Source organism: Lytechinus pictus, chromosome 14 (assembly GCF_037042905.1).
Source record: "Lytechinus pictus isolate F3 Inbred chromosome 14, Lp3.0, whole genome shotgun sequence".
NCBI lineage: Eukaryota > Metazoa > Echinodermata > Echinoidea > Temnopleuroida > Toxopneustidae > Lytechinus > Lytechinus pictus.
In genome coordinates this window covers 630,403-643,240 of record NC_087258.1, presented here as the reverse complement: position 1 = coordinate 643,240, position 12,838 = coordinate 630,403, and the positions used below count along the sequence as shown (strand labels likewise).

General features: G+C 36.2%; 1 protein-coding gene across 1 annotated transcript; it reads left to right on the top strand.

The window, feature by feature from the left end:
- The first annotated feature begins 994 nt into the window (after positions 1-994).
- Positions 995-11,365, top strand: LOC129276090 (mucin-2-like). The gene is made up of 6 exons (XM_054912530.2): positions 995-1,112; positions 1,537-1,698; positions 2,306-2,380; positions 3,049-8,913; positions 9,519-9,692; positions 11,361-11,365. Exons 1-6 carry the CDS (start codon positions 995-997, stop codon positions 11,363-11,365), a joined length of 6,399 nt encoding a protein of 2,132 aa, XP_054768505.2.
- Positions 11,366-12,838: the final 1,473 nt, after the last annotated feature.

Genomic DNA, 12,838 nt, shown 5'->3' with positions numbered 1-12,838 from the left:
AGTATAAAAAAATACCTTGACATGATACCCCATGAAAGCCGAGATGGCCTATTTCCAATGGGGTCCTAACATAAGTAACTGATGACAAATTACATTTAGGAAAAACACCTATAAACTTCTACAAACTACATCAATTAAGTCTAGACCACTGAATTAAAAAGATGAATTGTAAAAATTAATATATAAAAAGACAAAAACAAATAAGCGTGACATCAAAACTTCCAGGCAATCAACAAAGATGATGAAAATGACTGAAAAAGAAGTTGATTAAAAGATTACAACTATAAATACAGTATAATAATAATGATAATAACAATGATAATATAACGCTTCTACATAGAGCTTAATACATCGGAACGATTACACGATTCATAAATCATAAAACTTGATATATGAAAAAAAAAGACAAATAAGTTTGACATCAAACTTCACGCAATGAACAAACATGATGAAAAAAAAATAAAAACAAGTTGCGATTAAAATGAGATTAGACAGAAAATTAATATTACAGAGTGAGACATTTGTCATGTGTGTGTGGGGGGGGGGTTGATATAGCAGCAATTAAAGGTTTTACTCAAGATTGTGTAAATATCTACTCGTTTAAAATCATTTCAACATAACTTACCCAAAATACATATTTTAGTCTTATTTTCGATGGTTTTATGATCCAACATTTTGTTCTAGGCTATCCTGCTGTGATTTGCATGGTATAATGAGATCCATTCAGCGATTGTGTAAATCAATAAATCAACACAGTCAGCAAAATTATTCTAATTCATTTGTCGTAATTATTTTCAAATGAAAATCTAATTTCTCTGTCAGTTAATTCAAAATAGTTTTATAAGCAATGCTGTGCATTTCTAACTCAGTATAATTTATAGAGACTTCTGTGTATTTTCTAATTTATTTTTGAGCACCTTGTCCAGTTCCTGCAGTTGATTCCGATGTTCTACATTTTGACAAATCGACTAAAGAGACTGAAAGCGTTTACTATATGCATAGAACAGAGATAAAATACAAGTGTGCTCAGAATAAAGGTGTTTTTGAGGGGACAAAGACAGCAATATGTAGCTACGGCTTATGGGATCCTCCTGATTTGCCAATTTGCAGAGGTAGGTAACAAATCTTCAACTATAGATTAAGGTTTAGGTATACATTCCTCAAGAATGCATTACATTTATTTTCTTGAATTATACATGTATACATTCATATATATAATAATATTGTCCTTAGTAAATAAAACAAAGACAGGTCACATGATTACATTTACCTATTATTGAGTGTAATGTGCGAATGCCTGCGAAGAGAAATTGATCTAACCAAGATCTTGACATTGAACTTGCCCTATTCTCCGATGATATTGATGAAGGTTAGTTTGCAAAAGCGCAAGTAGCAATGATAAAATGAATGATGTTTTCAAAGTTTACATTACTTTTGCCCTCCCAAAGGATCAAAATAAAACAATAAACAATGAACAAAAACAAACAAACAAACTCAAAAACATGCTAGTGATGATGTTTATTATTTTCCTTTCAGATAAATGTTTCGTCCCGCCCAATGTATTGCCTCTGAAGCCACTGGCATACAGACATGGCTCGACTGTTGCCTTCGCGGGTTGTGTCGATGGTACCGTTTCCAACGGCGTGACGTCAGCATTATGCCAAGATGGTGAATGGTCTGATGACGTTATTTGTTCAGGTAAATTAATCGGTTTATGTTTGCACAATTTTCCATATCCAGCACCTTACTGTTATAGTTATGTTTCAATTATGATGATCTTGATGATAATAATAATAACAACAACAAAATAATCCATATTAAAAAAATGATATATAATGGACACCCCAGTGGTTGTGAGGCCATTCAAGCATCAATTGGTCTCCGTATCAAATTCTAGCATAATATTATAACTCGGATTTTTTTTAATTTATAACTTTACTTCAAAATTGTTTGGAATTAGTTGTATATATTTTGTAAATCGAAATTGGTTTGTGAAGTAAAAGTTTTCTACCAAACAGTTCGTATTGCATTCCACGAAGGTTCCACATGATTTGATTATTATCATTATTATTTTTTTTAATTATTATTAAGTTCGAGATATTTGCTAACGGATTTTCTGCGGGGAGATATTTTAAAGAAAGATCATTCTTCTTTATTGGTGGACCCCGGATGGTAATGGATCAACATAATTGCAGTATAAATGATGCAGGCAACTTGATGAGTAGAACTCCTTTTTTTTTCAAATCCCTTTTGAAAATAAAAATGTCTTAAACGTCTTTTTTAACCGATATGCACCCTTTAATAGTTCCTCCAACGACGACTATAAAGGCAACGACGGAGAAACAATTAACAACCATTAACCCGACCACTGGTGTACTTGGTAAGTTAATAATAAGTAAAATTGTTATTTTCTTTTAATGTGAATAATGGGGAAATTGGCCCTAAAATAGGTTTATGCTAATTAAAAGAAAATCGTTAGAATTAAAAGACAATCCATTATAGAATGAAAGTATGAATTTCATTACTGAATAAATCATGATGAATACAACTATTTGTTTTACCTGTAGAAGAATAATGTGTCAGATGATATAGTCACCGCACAAATAAAATTACTTTCAACATTTTGAGAAAAAAACATACTTTAACACTAGTGTCTATACACTTGGTAGTCGTATATAGATTACATGTGATGTGTACCAGGCACCTTGTATCAACTTTATCGACGTGTTTTGTACATATATCTTGCTCAGGTATTCATACTTATTAAAACCAACTTCATCTAACTTTCTTTCCTTAGGCAAATATGAACTTTTAGATAGTTATATTTTCTAGTTATTTTGTACTTTATTCCTTTCAATTATTTTTTTTATTTATACAAAGTTCTCTGTTGAAGCTCCAGTGTGTAGTTATTTGATTGAGTGATCAACATTATCCCTGGATGACCCTTAACTTTGGTCCATATTTTTTTTTTGCTGAACAGTCTAAAAAATATCGTACTAACATTAATATAGATTGTATTATCATTTCCATCAATGTTATTGTTCCCAGATGCTAGAACTACCTCAAACACCAATGGAATTACGTCGTTCAAAACAACAGAAGCTCAGAATCCATCATCAGACGTCATTAGTACACAACAAAAGATCACAACTAATACCATTACGACACAGAAACCAACAACAGACATCACTGCTACAGGGCTACTTTCTACAACTTATATCACTGCAGCACAGAAGGCAACAACACAACAATCAACAACAGACATTCGTACTAAGGAACAAATGTATCAAACCTATATTACTAGAACGCATGAATCTTCAACAGACCTACCAACTACACAGCAAATGCCCATTACCGATATTTCTACAAAGCAGAAATCAACAACAAGCGCCATAACAGAGGGAATGCCCACAACTTACATTCATACCACATACAAACCAACTCCATACATCCTCACTACGGATCAAATGGCCATAACCGACATAGCTACAACACAGGAACCAACAAAAGACATTCCCACTACGAATAAATTGCCCGCGATTGATATTTCTACAATACATTTATCAACAGCATACATTCTTACAACCGAGCAAAGTCCCTCAGCAGGTATCAGCACAACACTGATATTACCAACAGACCTTCCTTTTACAGAACAAATAGCCACATCCGCTGTAACTACAAAAAATACGCGTGAAACTTCAGAGCCAATGCCCACAACTGATATTCATACAACAGAGGAATCAACAACAGATATTCCCACATCCGATATCCGAACAACACAGAAACCAACATCATATATATCCACTACAGAGCAAATTCCCACAACTACTGATATCCTTACACCTGAGGAATCAACAACAGATATTCCCACAACAGATCCAATGCCCACAACTGACATCGCTACAAAGCAGGAATCAACAGACATTCCCACTACAGAGCAAGTTGTCAAAACCACTTATATCCTTACAACAGAGAAATTAACAACAAATATTCCAACTGCAGAGCTAATGCCCTCAACAGCACATGAACCAGCATCGTATATATCAACTACAAAGCAAATTCCTACCACTGATATCCTTACAGAAGAAAAATCAACAACAAATTTTTACACTTCAGAGCTAATGCCCACAACTGATATTCCTACAAAACAAAGAGCAACAACAGATTTTCCTACGACTGAGCTAATGTCTACAACTAATATTCCTACAACACAGAGAGTAACAACCTATACTCCTGCTACAGAGCATGTTTCCACGACCGATATCCCAACAACACAGAAACCAACTTCATATATATCCACTACAGAGCAAATTCCCACAACTACTGATATCCTTACACCTGAGGAATCAACAACAGATATTCCAACAACTGAGCTAATACCCACAACTAATATTCCTACAACACAAAAAACAACAACAGATATTCCCACAACAGATCCAATGCCCACAACTGACATCGCTACAAAGCAGGAATCAACAGACATTCCCACTACAGAGCAAGTTGTCAAAACCACTTATATCCTTACAACAGAGAAATTAACAACAAATATTCCAACTGCAGAGCTAATGCCCACAGCAGCACATGAACCAGCATCGTATATATCAACTACAAAGCAAATTCCTACCACTGATATCCTTACAGAAGAAAAATCAACAACAAATTTTTACACTACAGAGCTAATGCCCACAACTGATATTCCTACAAAACAAAGAGCAACAACAGATTTTCCTACAACTGAGCTAATGTCTACAACTAATATTCCTACAACACAGAGAGTTACAACATATACTCCTGCTACAGAGCATGTTTCCACGACCGATATCCCAACAACACAGAAACCAACATCATATAAATCAACTACAGAACAAATTCCTACCACTGATATCCTTACAGCAGAAGAATCAACAACAGATATTCCCACGAAAGGGCTAATGCCCACAAATGATATTCCTACAACGCATAGAGCAACAAAAGGCATTTCGAGTTCAGAGCCAATACCCACAACTAATATCCCTACAACGCAGGGATCAACAGATATTCACACAGCAGAACAAGTTTTCACAACCGATATCCGAACAACACATGATCCAAAATCATATATATCCACGACAGAGAAAGTTCCAACAACCACTGATTTCCTTACAACAGAGACATTAACAACATATATTCCCACTGCAGAGCTAATGTCCACAACAGACATTCGTACTACAGAGAAAGTTCCCACAAGCAATAACCCTTCAACGACACAGGAACCAACATCATATATATCCACTTCGGAGCTAATTCCCACAACCACTGATATCCTTACAACAGAGGAATCAACAACATATTCCACTTCAAAACCAATGCCCACAACATATTTTCCCACATCCGATATCCGAACAACACATAAGCCAACATCAAATATATCCACTACAGAGCGAATTCCCACAACTACTGATATCCTTTCACCTGAGGAATCAACAACAGATATTCCCACAACAGAGCCAATGCCCACAACTGACATCGCTACAAAGCAGGAATCAACAGACATTCCCAATACAGAGCAAGTTGCCACAACCCCTTATGTCCTTACAACAGAGAAATTAACAACATATATTCCAACTTCTGAGCTAATGCCCACTACAAATATTGCCACTACAGAGCAAGTTCCCACAACCACTGATATCCTTACAACAGAGAAATCGACAGCAAATGTTCCAACCTCAGAGCTATTGCCCACAACAGATATTCCTACTACAGAGCAGGTTTCCACAACCAACATCCCTTTAACGACACAGGAACCGACATCATATATATCCTCTACAGAGCAAATGCCCACCACCACTCATATCCTTACAACAGATAAATCAACTCATTATATATCCACCGCAGAGAAAATTCCTACCACTGATGTCCGTTCAACAGATGAATCAACAACAGGTATTTCCATAACTGAGCTAATGACCACAAATGATATTCATACAACACTGAGAGCAGCAACAGACATTTCCACTTCAGAGCTTGTGCACACACCTGATATCCCTGCAGCGCAGGAGTCAACAGATATTCCCACTACAGAGCAAGCTCCCACACCCGATATCCGCACAACACAGGAGCCAACACCTTACATATTCACCACAGAGCAAATTCCTACCACTGATATACTTTCAACAGATGAATCAACAACAGGTATTCCCATAATTGAGCTATTGCCCACAACTGATATTCATACAACACAGGAAGCAACAACATATATTCTTACTACAGAGAAAGTACCCACAACCGATATCCAAGCAACACATACCGCATCATACATGTCCACTACGGAGAAAAAAATTCCTACCACCAATTTCCTTTCTGCAGAGGATTCAACAATAAACATTCCCACTACAGAGCTAATGCCCACAACTGATATTCGTATGACACAGGAAGCAACAACATATATATCCACTACAGAGCAAATTCCTACCACTGATTGCCTTACAACAGAGGAATCAACAGCAAATATTCCCACGACAGAGCTAGTGTCCACAACTGATACTCCTACAAAACAAAGAGCAACAACAAATTTTCCTACAACTGAGCTAATGTCAACAACTAATATTCCTCCAACACAGAGAGTAACAACCTATACTCCTGCTACAGAGCAGGTTTCCACGACCGATATCCCAACAACACAGAAACCAACATCATATATATCAACTACTGAACAAATTCCTACCACTGATTTTCTTACAACAGAGGAATCAACAGCAAATATTCCCACGACAGAGCTAGTGTCCGCAACTGATACTCCTACTACAGAGCAAGTTTCCACAACTAATATCTCAACAACACAGCGATCAACATATATTTCCACTACAGAGCAAGTTTTCACAACCAATATCCCAACAACACGGGAACCAACACCTTATAGATCCGCAACAAAACAAATTCCTACCACCTATATAGTTTTAACAGAGGAATCAACAACAAATATTCCAACTACAGAGGTAATGCACGCACCTGATATTCCGACAACACAAAAAACAACAGATATTCCCCCAACAGAACGAGTTCCCACAACCGATCTACCTACGACACAGGAACCAACACCTTATATATCCACCACAGAACAATTCCCTACAATCGATATCCTTTCAACAGTAGAATCAGCAACATATATTCCCATTACAGAGCAAATGCACACAACTGATTTTCCAACAATACAGGAGTCAACAACGAATATTCTCACTACAGAAGAAATGTCTTTAACTGATCTCCCTATATTACAGAAATCAACTACAGATATTTCAACTACAAAAGTAATGCCAACTACTGATTTCATTACAACACAGAAAGAGAAGACAGATATTCCAAGTACAGAGCAAATTCTAAGAACTGATATTCTTACAACACAAACATCAACAACATATATTCTAACTACAAATCTAATGCCTACAACCAAAGTAACTATAACCGCGAAAGTACCGACATACATTCCCATCACAGAGCAAATTACTACAAATGTTATTCCTACAACACAGAAAGCTCGAACAGATATGCCCACTACAGAGCAAATCATTACAACTGATATGCCTGCAACACAGGAATTAACATCGTATATTCCTACTACAGAGAAAATACCTAATACCGATATCACTTCAATGGAGACACCAACAAAAGACAAACCAACTACAACGTATATCACTACGAAACATACACCTACAACAAACATCCCCACTCCACAGCAGAAGTTCAGTGCAAAATTTACCACACCAGAAACATCACCAACAAAAGTCATTACTAAAGAACAGATGTTAAGTACCGATAAACATTTTATTTCAAAACAGAGACCAACGACAGACACCCTTACCACAGAGCACATGTCTACTACGTATAGTACTACAACACAAATCCCCACAGCAGACACCTTCACCATAGAGCACATGTCTACTACCTATGGTGCTGCAACACAAATCCCAACAACAGACACCCTCCCCACAGAGCACATTCCTACTACCTATGGTGCTACAACACAAATCCCTACAACCGACACCCTTACCACAGAGCACATGCCTACTACGTATGGTGCTGCAACACAAATCCCTACAACCGACACCTTCACCACAGAGCACATGCCTACTACCTATGGTGCTACAACACAAATCCCTACAACCGACACCCTTACCACAGAGCACATGCCTACCACCCATGGTGCTACAACACAAATCCCTACAACCGACACCCTTACCACAGAGCACATGCCTACTACGTATGGTGCTACAACACAAATCCCTACAACAGACACCCTCACCACAGAGCACATGCCTACTACGTATGGTGCTACAACACAAATCCCTACAACCGACACCCTTACCACAGAGCACATGCCTACTACCTATGGTGCTACAACACAAATCCCTACAACCGACACCCTTACCACAGAGCATATGTACTCGTCCGGGATCACTTCACCAGAAACATTAGCAACAAAAATCCTTACCACAGGACAAATGGTCATCACCAATATAGATGCAACTACAAGACAAGACTCAACACCAGTCATACATACCACCATGACATCAGTACGCACACCAAGAAGTGATAGCATTACAGAAAAGACCTCAACAACAGAAATCATTCATGCCGATATCAATTCAACACCACATACAGATTTCCTTACTTCAGAAGAAATGCACGTTACAGGCTTTACTACGATACAGCAAGCAAAAACTTATTCTGTCACGCCACAACACAGGTTATCAACTCGAGAACAAACAACTTCCAACCCTTATAGGAGTAACCTTTCACAAGATGAGACAATATCTTTCTCTACAACACATGATAAGACCAGCAATATAATCACCCATCCTGCCACCACCAGATCATCTGCATCTCACCAAGCGAATCATTCGCAGACAACTGAAGAGCCTCCTGGGAGGATAAGTGGTAATTTTGATTCATTTTTTCAAACTGAAGTTCGTGTGTGTAAGATTTCATTTGTTTAAAATACACTTTTATAATTGTAATGTCACTTTAACATGTTTAAGGGGAGATTAGAGACCGAAGATAAAGAAATTAAAAAGTGTCGGTAGGTATGCAAAGCAAAGAAGAAGTAAATTTGAAATTCAGTGTCTTGGAAATCATGTGATTTTGATAAGTTTAAAACACAACTTGCAAAATACTTTCACGCTTTGAAAATGTCTTTAAAAAAAGCTTTAGCAGGCTTTTCCTTTACTCTATTAAAACGAGTCTTTGCTATTTTATGTGACATACGTGTAGAATTCAAACCCTTGGTGATATAATTTGTTCGAGAGAATGGAACAAACTTTGAGGAACAAGCTTCCTAATAATATCAAATAACTTAAATAATTTGGCATATTCCAATCTGTATTATAACCTAAAAACCAAAAAGTAAAATTTATCACCCCCTGTCTTCCGCAAACATGGAATATTTATATGGTATCTTACGTTTGAATTTATATGGTATCTTACGTTGTTTTATATATTGTATTTTTTATTTACTTCAAACTTGTATATTTTTTTTCTTGTAGATACACTTCTCATCATCTTAGGAACAGTCGGTGGTGTTGTCATTCTCCTTAGTTCGGTGACATGTTGCCTGTGCTGCCTTTGGATGGCCATACTTCGCTCTAGACGTGGTCGCAGGAGAGCACATTCGGCAATTGGTGATAATATAGTACATGTAAGTACAAGTAATGACAAATGTAAGTATATGTAAGGGCAGATGTCATCTATATTAGGGTCGTTAAGTTAGAGATTCCATGCAGTTTGGACTGGAAGAATGTCTTTATTCCCTTCACGCCCAAGGAACGAACTAGGGTGTGTGTGTGTGTGTGTGAGGGTGAGGGCGCGTGTGCACACTGTTTGTGAAGGTACCATAATAACTCATAGTAATGTCATGCATATCATGGTAGCAGAAGAAAGAAATAAAAATGTCTTCACAGTTTGACTAACCGCCCTTTCACACGGTAAAAGAAATCGTAATTTGAATGATGATTCCAGTGAAAAATACGGCTATTGACGAATATTTAGCACGTGTAAAACAGAACTAGAATCTTAGAATCAAAGTCACGACAACAATAGCAATCATTAGTACAATGAGAATTCAAGATTCACGTGTGAAAAGGCCCTATATACAATTTGCATGATCTGTTGGTCGTCTGTTGATGGCAGCAAACAGCACACGTACGAAAACGTTTTAGTTATGCTTACTGTGTTAAAAACACTCTTGTGACATGTATTGAGTAGATGTATACACATTTGATATATATAAACGGTAAGAACATTTGTGTTTTACTATACAGGATCACTCTTCAAGAAGCCAATCAACCACCTACAATCCTTATTTCATTTCAACGGATCCATCAGAGCAGACAACCATTACGACATTACCAGAAAGCAATATTTCTAGATGTGAACAAACTCAAATAATTATAAATAAACTTATACCGCATGTCAATTAGTGCAATATAGTCACGGCAATTCATCCCTCATTTCAATCAGAATTCATGCGACAATATAGCACACAGAAAAATAATAGTTCCGAGATAACCTTTAGCAAATGATGGCTGTACATTAACAACGAAGGCCCGATATTATAAAAAATACCCAAACTAACGCATCGACAGGCCCACGCCATTTTATTCTTCTTTAAAAACTAACTGTTTTATAACCAATGTCACGAACTTGGCAAGTGTAAATAAAAAAATAATTTAAATGCATCCCGTATATCAACTGAGGCACTTTCGTTTCTTTATTTTTTAACTTATTTATCAATTTTTTCGAATAACCTTCATGTTCATTACATTTGTTTGAGTGACGTATTCGGGAAGTGTCACATAAAAATTATGATTGCTTAGCATATTCGCCCCCCCCCCCCAAAAAAAAAAAAAAAAAAAAAAAAAAAATAGTTAAACTGTAGAAATTATGTAATAACAAAAAAATGTCATTTATTTATTATTTTTAACTGTGAACATACACGATTCAGCAAAGTAATTAATATGGGACATACTCGTGAGTTGTCAAAACAAAGTATTTCATTTCTATAATTTGTTGTTTTGAAAGTGTGACAAATGGTTAGAATTCTGTATCAGATTACTATACGAATTGTTTTGCTGTAATTTAATTTTTAGTTTGTTTGTTCATGTTCCAAATTCAACGACAACAGTAAATAAAGTAAACACTAGAAAATGGAAGTTTCAATTAGAATGTCAAGTAAAAGTAATTCAAAAATATTTTATTCAATTTTTGTCGTTTTATTATATTATTTTGACCCTGTAATTTCATCCTACATGTAGAAGAGTAGTCATGATAAGTGAATCCCAGTCTTCATTTCACTACATTTATCATGATTTCTGTTTCTTATTTCACAGATTAATGGTAGAGACGTACTGAAGCCTTTCCCATTTAAACCCTGCATGGATTCCATCTATTGTTTAAAAAATATATTTTATCGCGTATTTGTTTTGTAAATTTATATTTATTACAAAAAACGTTTTTTTTGCGTAATAAAAGTGTATAAAAGCAACGCAAATGTGTCCTGAATTCATAATCTGACTACGTTTCTATCTTTTTCATTACATTTCGTGCTCTCTATTTGAATGGAGCTTAGACGTTCTCAGCTTCTAAAAATATTTAATAATATGAAAGTAATCTATGTGTGTCGAACATTGTGGGTTTGTGTGTTGGATAGAACGCTGATGTATGTATATGTACGGTGACAGATGTGGGTTGATGGTTCTTAGGGCGTGTGCGAAAGGGACCTAACAATAGGAAACGTTTGAGACAGAGGAAAAGGGTATTGGGATGAAAGTTAATAATTATGTTAAAAAACAAGGTAACAATGCGAAGGATACAGAAGAGGATTCGAAGAATATAAGGGTCATTGTTAAAGCAAAGAGGAAATGGATAAGATCTTAAGAATAGAAAGTTTGACAGCAAACGAGAGAACGTGTGTGGTGCACTGCTAAAACTCTGCTGTTGATTTAACACACAGCCCGGAATCTATATATGTCCACACCAGAGAAGTGTTAAACAAAACCAGTTTCGTTTTGGTCTAACACCAGATAGGTGTTTATACAACACCAATTAGTATCAAAACAGCATCGGTTTGATTCCAAACTGGTGTTGTTTCAATACTTCTCTGGTGTGGACATATATAGAGTCAGGGCTGGTGTTAAATCAACACCGGATTTTTTGCAGTGTGATTAAGTTTACAACTATTGTTCTAATAATCTGGAAAAAAAAATGTCAGCAAATTATATGTCTTCAATTAAGTCAACTCTTCATGATATCTTAATACCTTCAAGAGTTGTCTTGATTAAAAATAAGTGCAATTATTCGACATTTTCTTAGGTCAAGGTGAATACTCCCTCCCCCCCCCCCCCACTCTTCACCAAAGGAAAACAAAAGTGTGGCACTATCATACAACTCTATTGGAAGAAGTTTTGATCGATTAATATTTGCTAATCATTGGTAAATATTGACGAACAGGGTAGGAGTATTCAACTTCCGTGATACCTTTAGAGTAAACGTTTTATAAGGTGTGGGCATTCGGTTGATCAATCATACTTCATTAAACTACGTTAGATAAAACAAAACAAAATTGGAGAATGTGGAATCAATACTTTAATGATCTAAATAGACAACTCTAACTTATCCCTAATGTATCTCTCACAAGAATTGTTTTCTCTCTCTAAATATGTTGGTCACCTGTAATGTAAAGTATATGTCATTCCGGGTAACTTTGAAAAAAGCTAATAAAGCAGAGAGATCTATTTTAGTACCTTCATGATTAAATAATAGAAAGGGGGGGGGGGGATTCTGCCCAATCACTCCAAATCACATTTTT

Coding starts and splice junctions, on each gene's coding strand:
- LOC129276090 (XM_054912530.2), top strand. CDS start 995: ATGCATAGAACAGAGATAAAATACAAGTGTGCTCAGAATAAAGGTGTT. Junction 1,113..1,536: donor TGATTTGCCAATTTGCAGAG/GTAGGTAACAAA, acceptor TTTTCCTTTCAG/ATAAATGTTTCGTCCCGCCC. Junction 8,914..9,518: donor GCCTCCTGGGAGGATAAGTG/GTAATTTTGATT, acceptor TTTTTCTTGTAG/ATACACTTCTCATCATCTTA.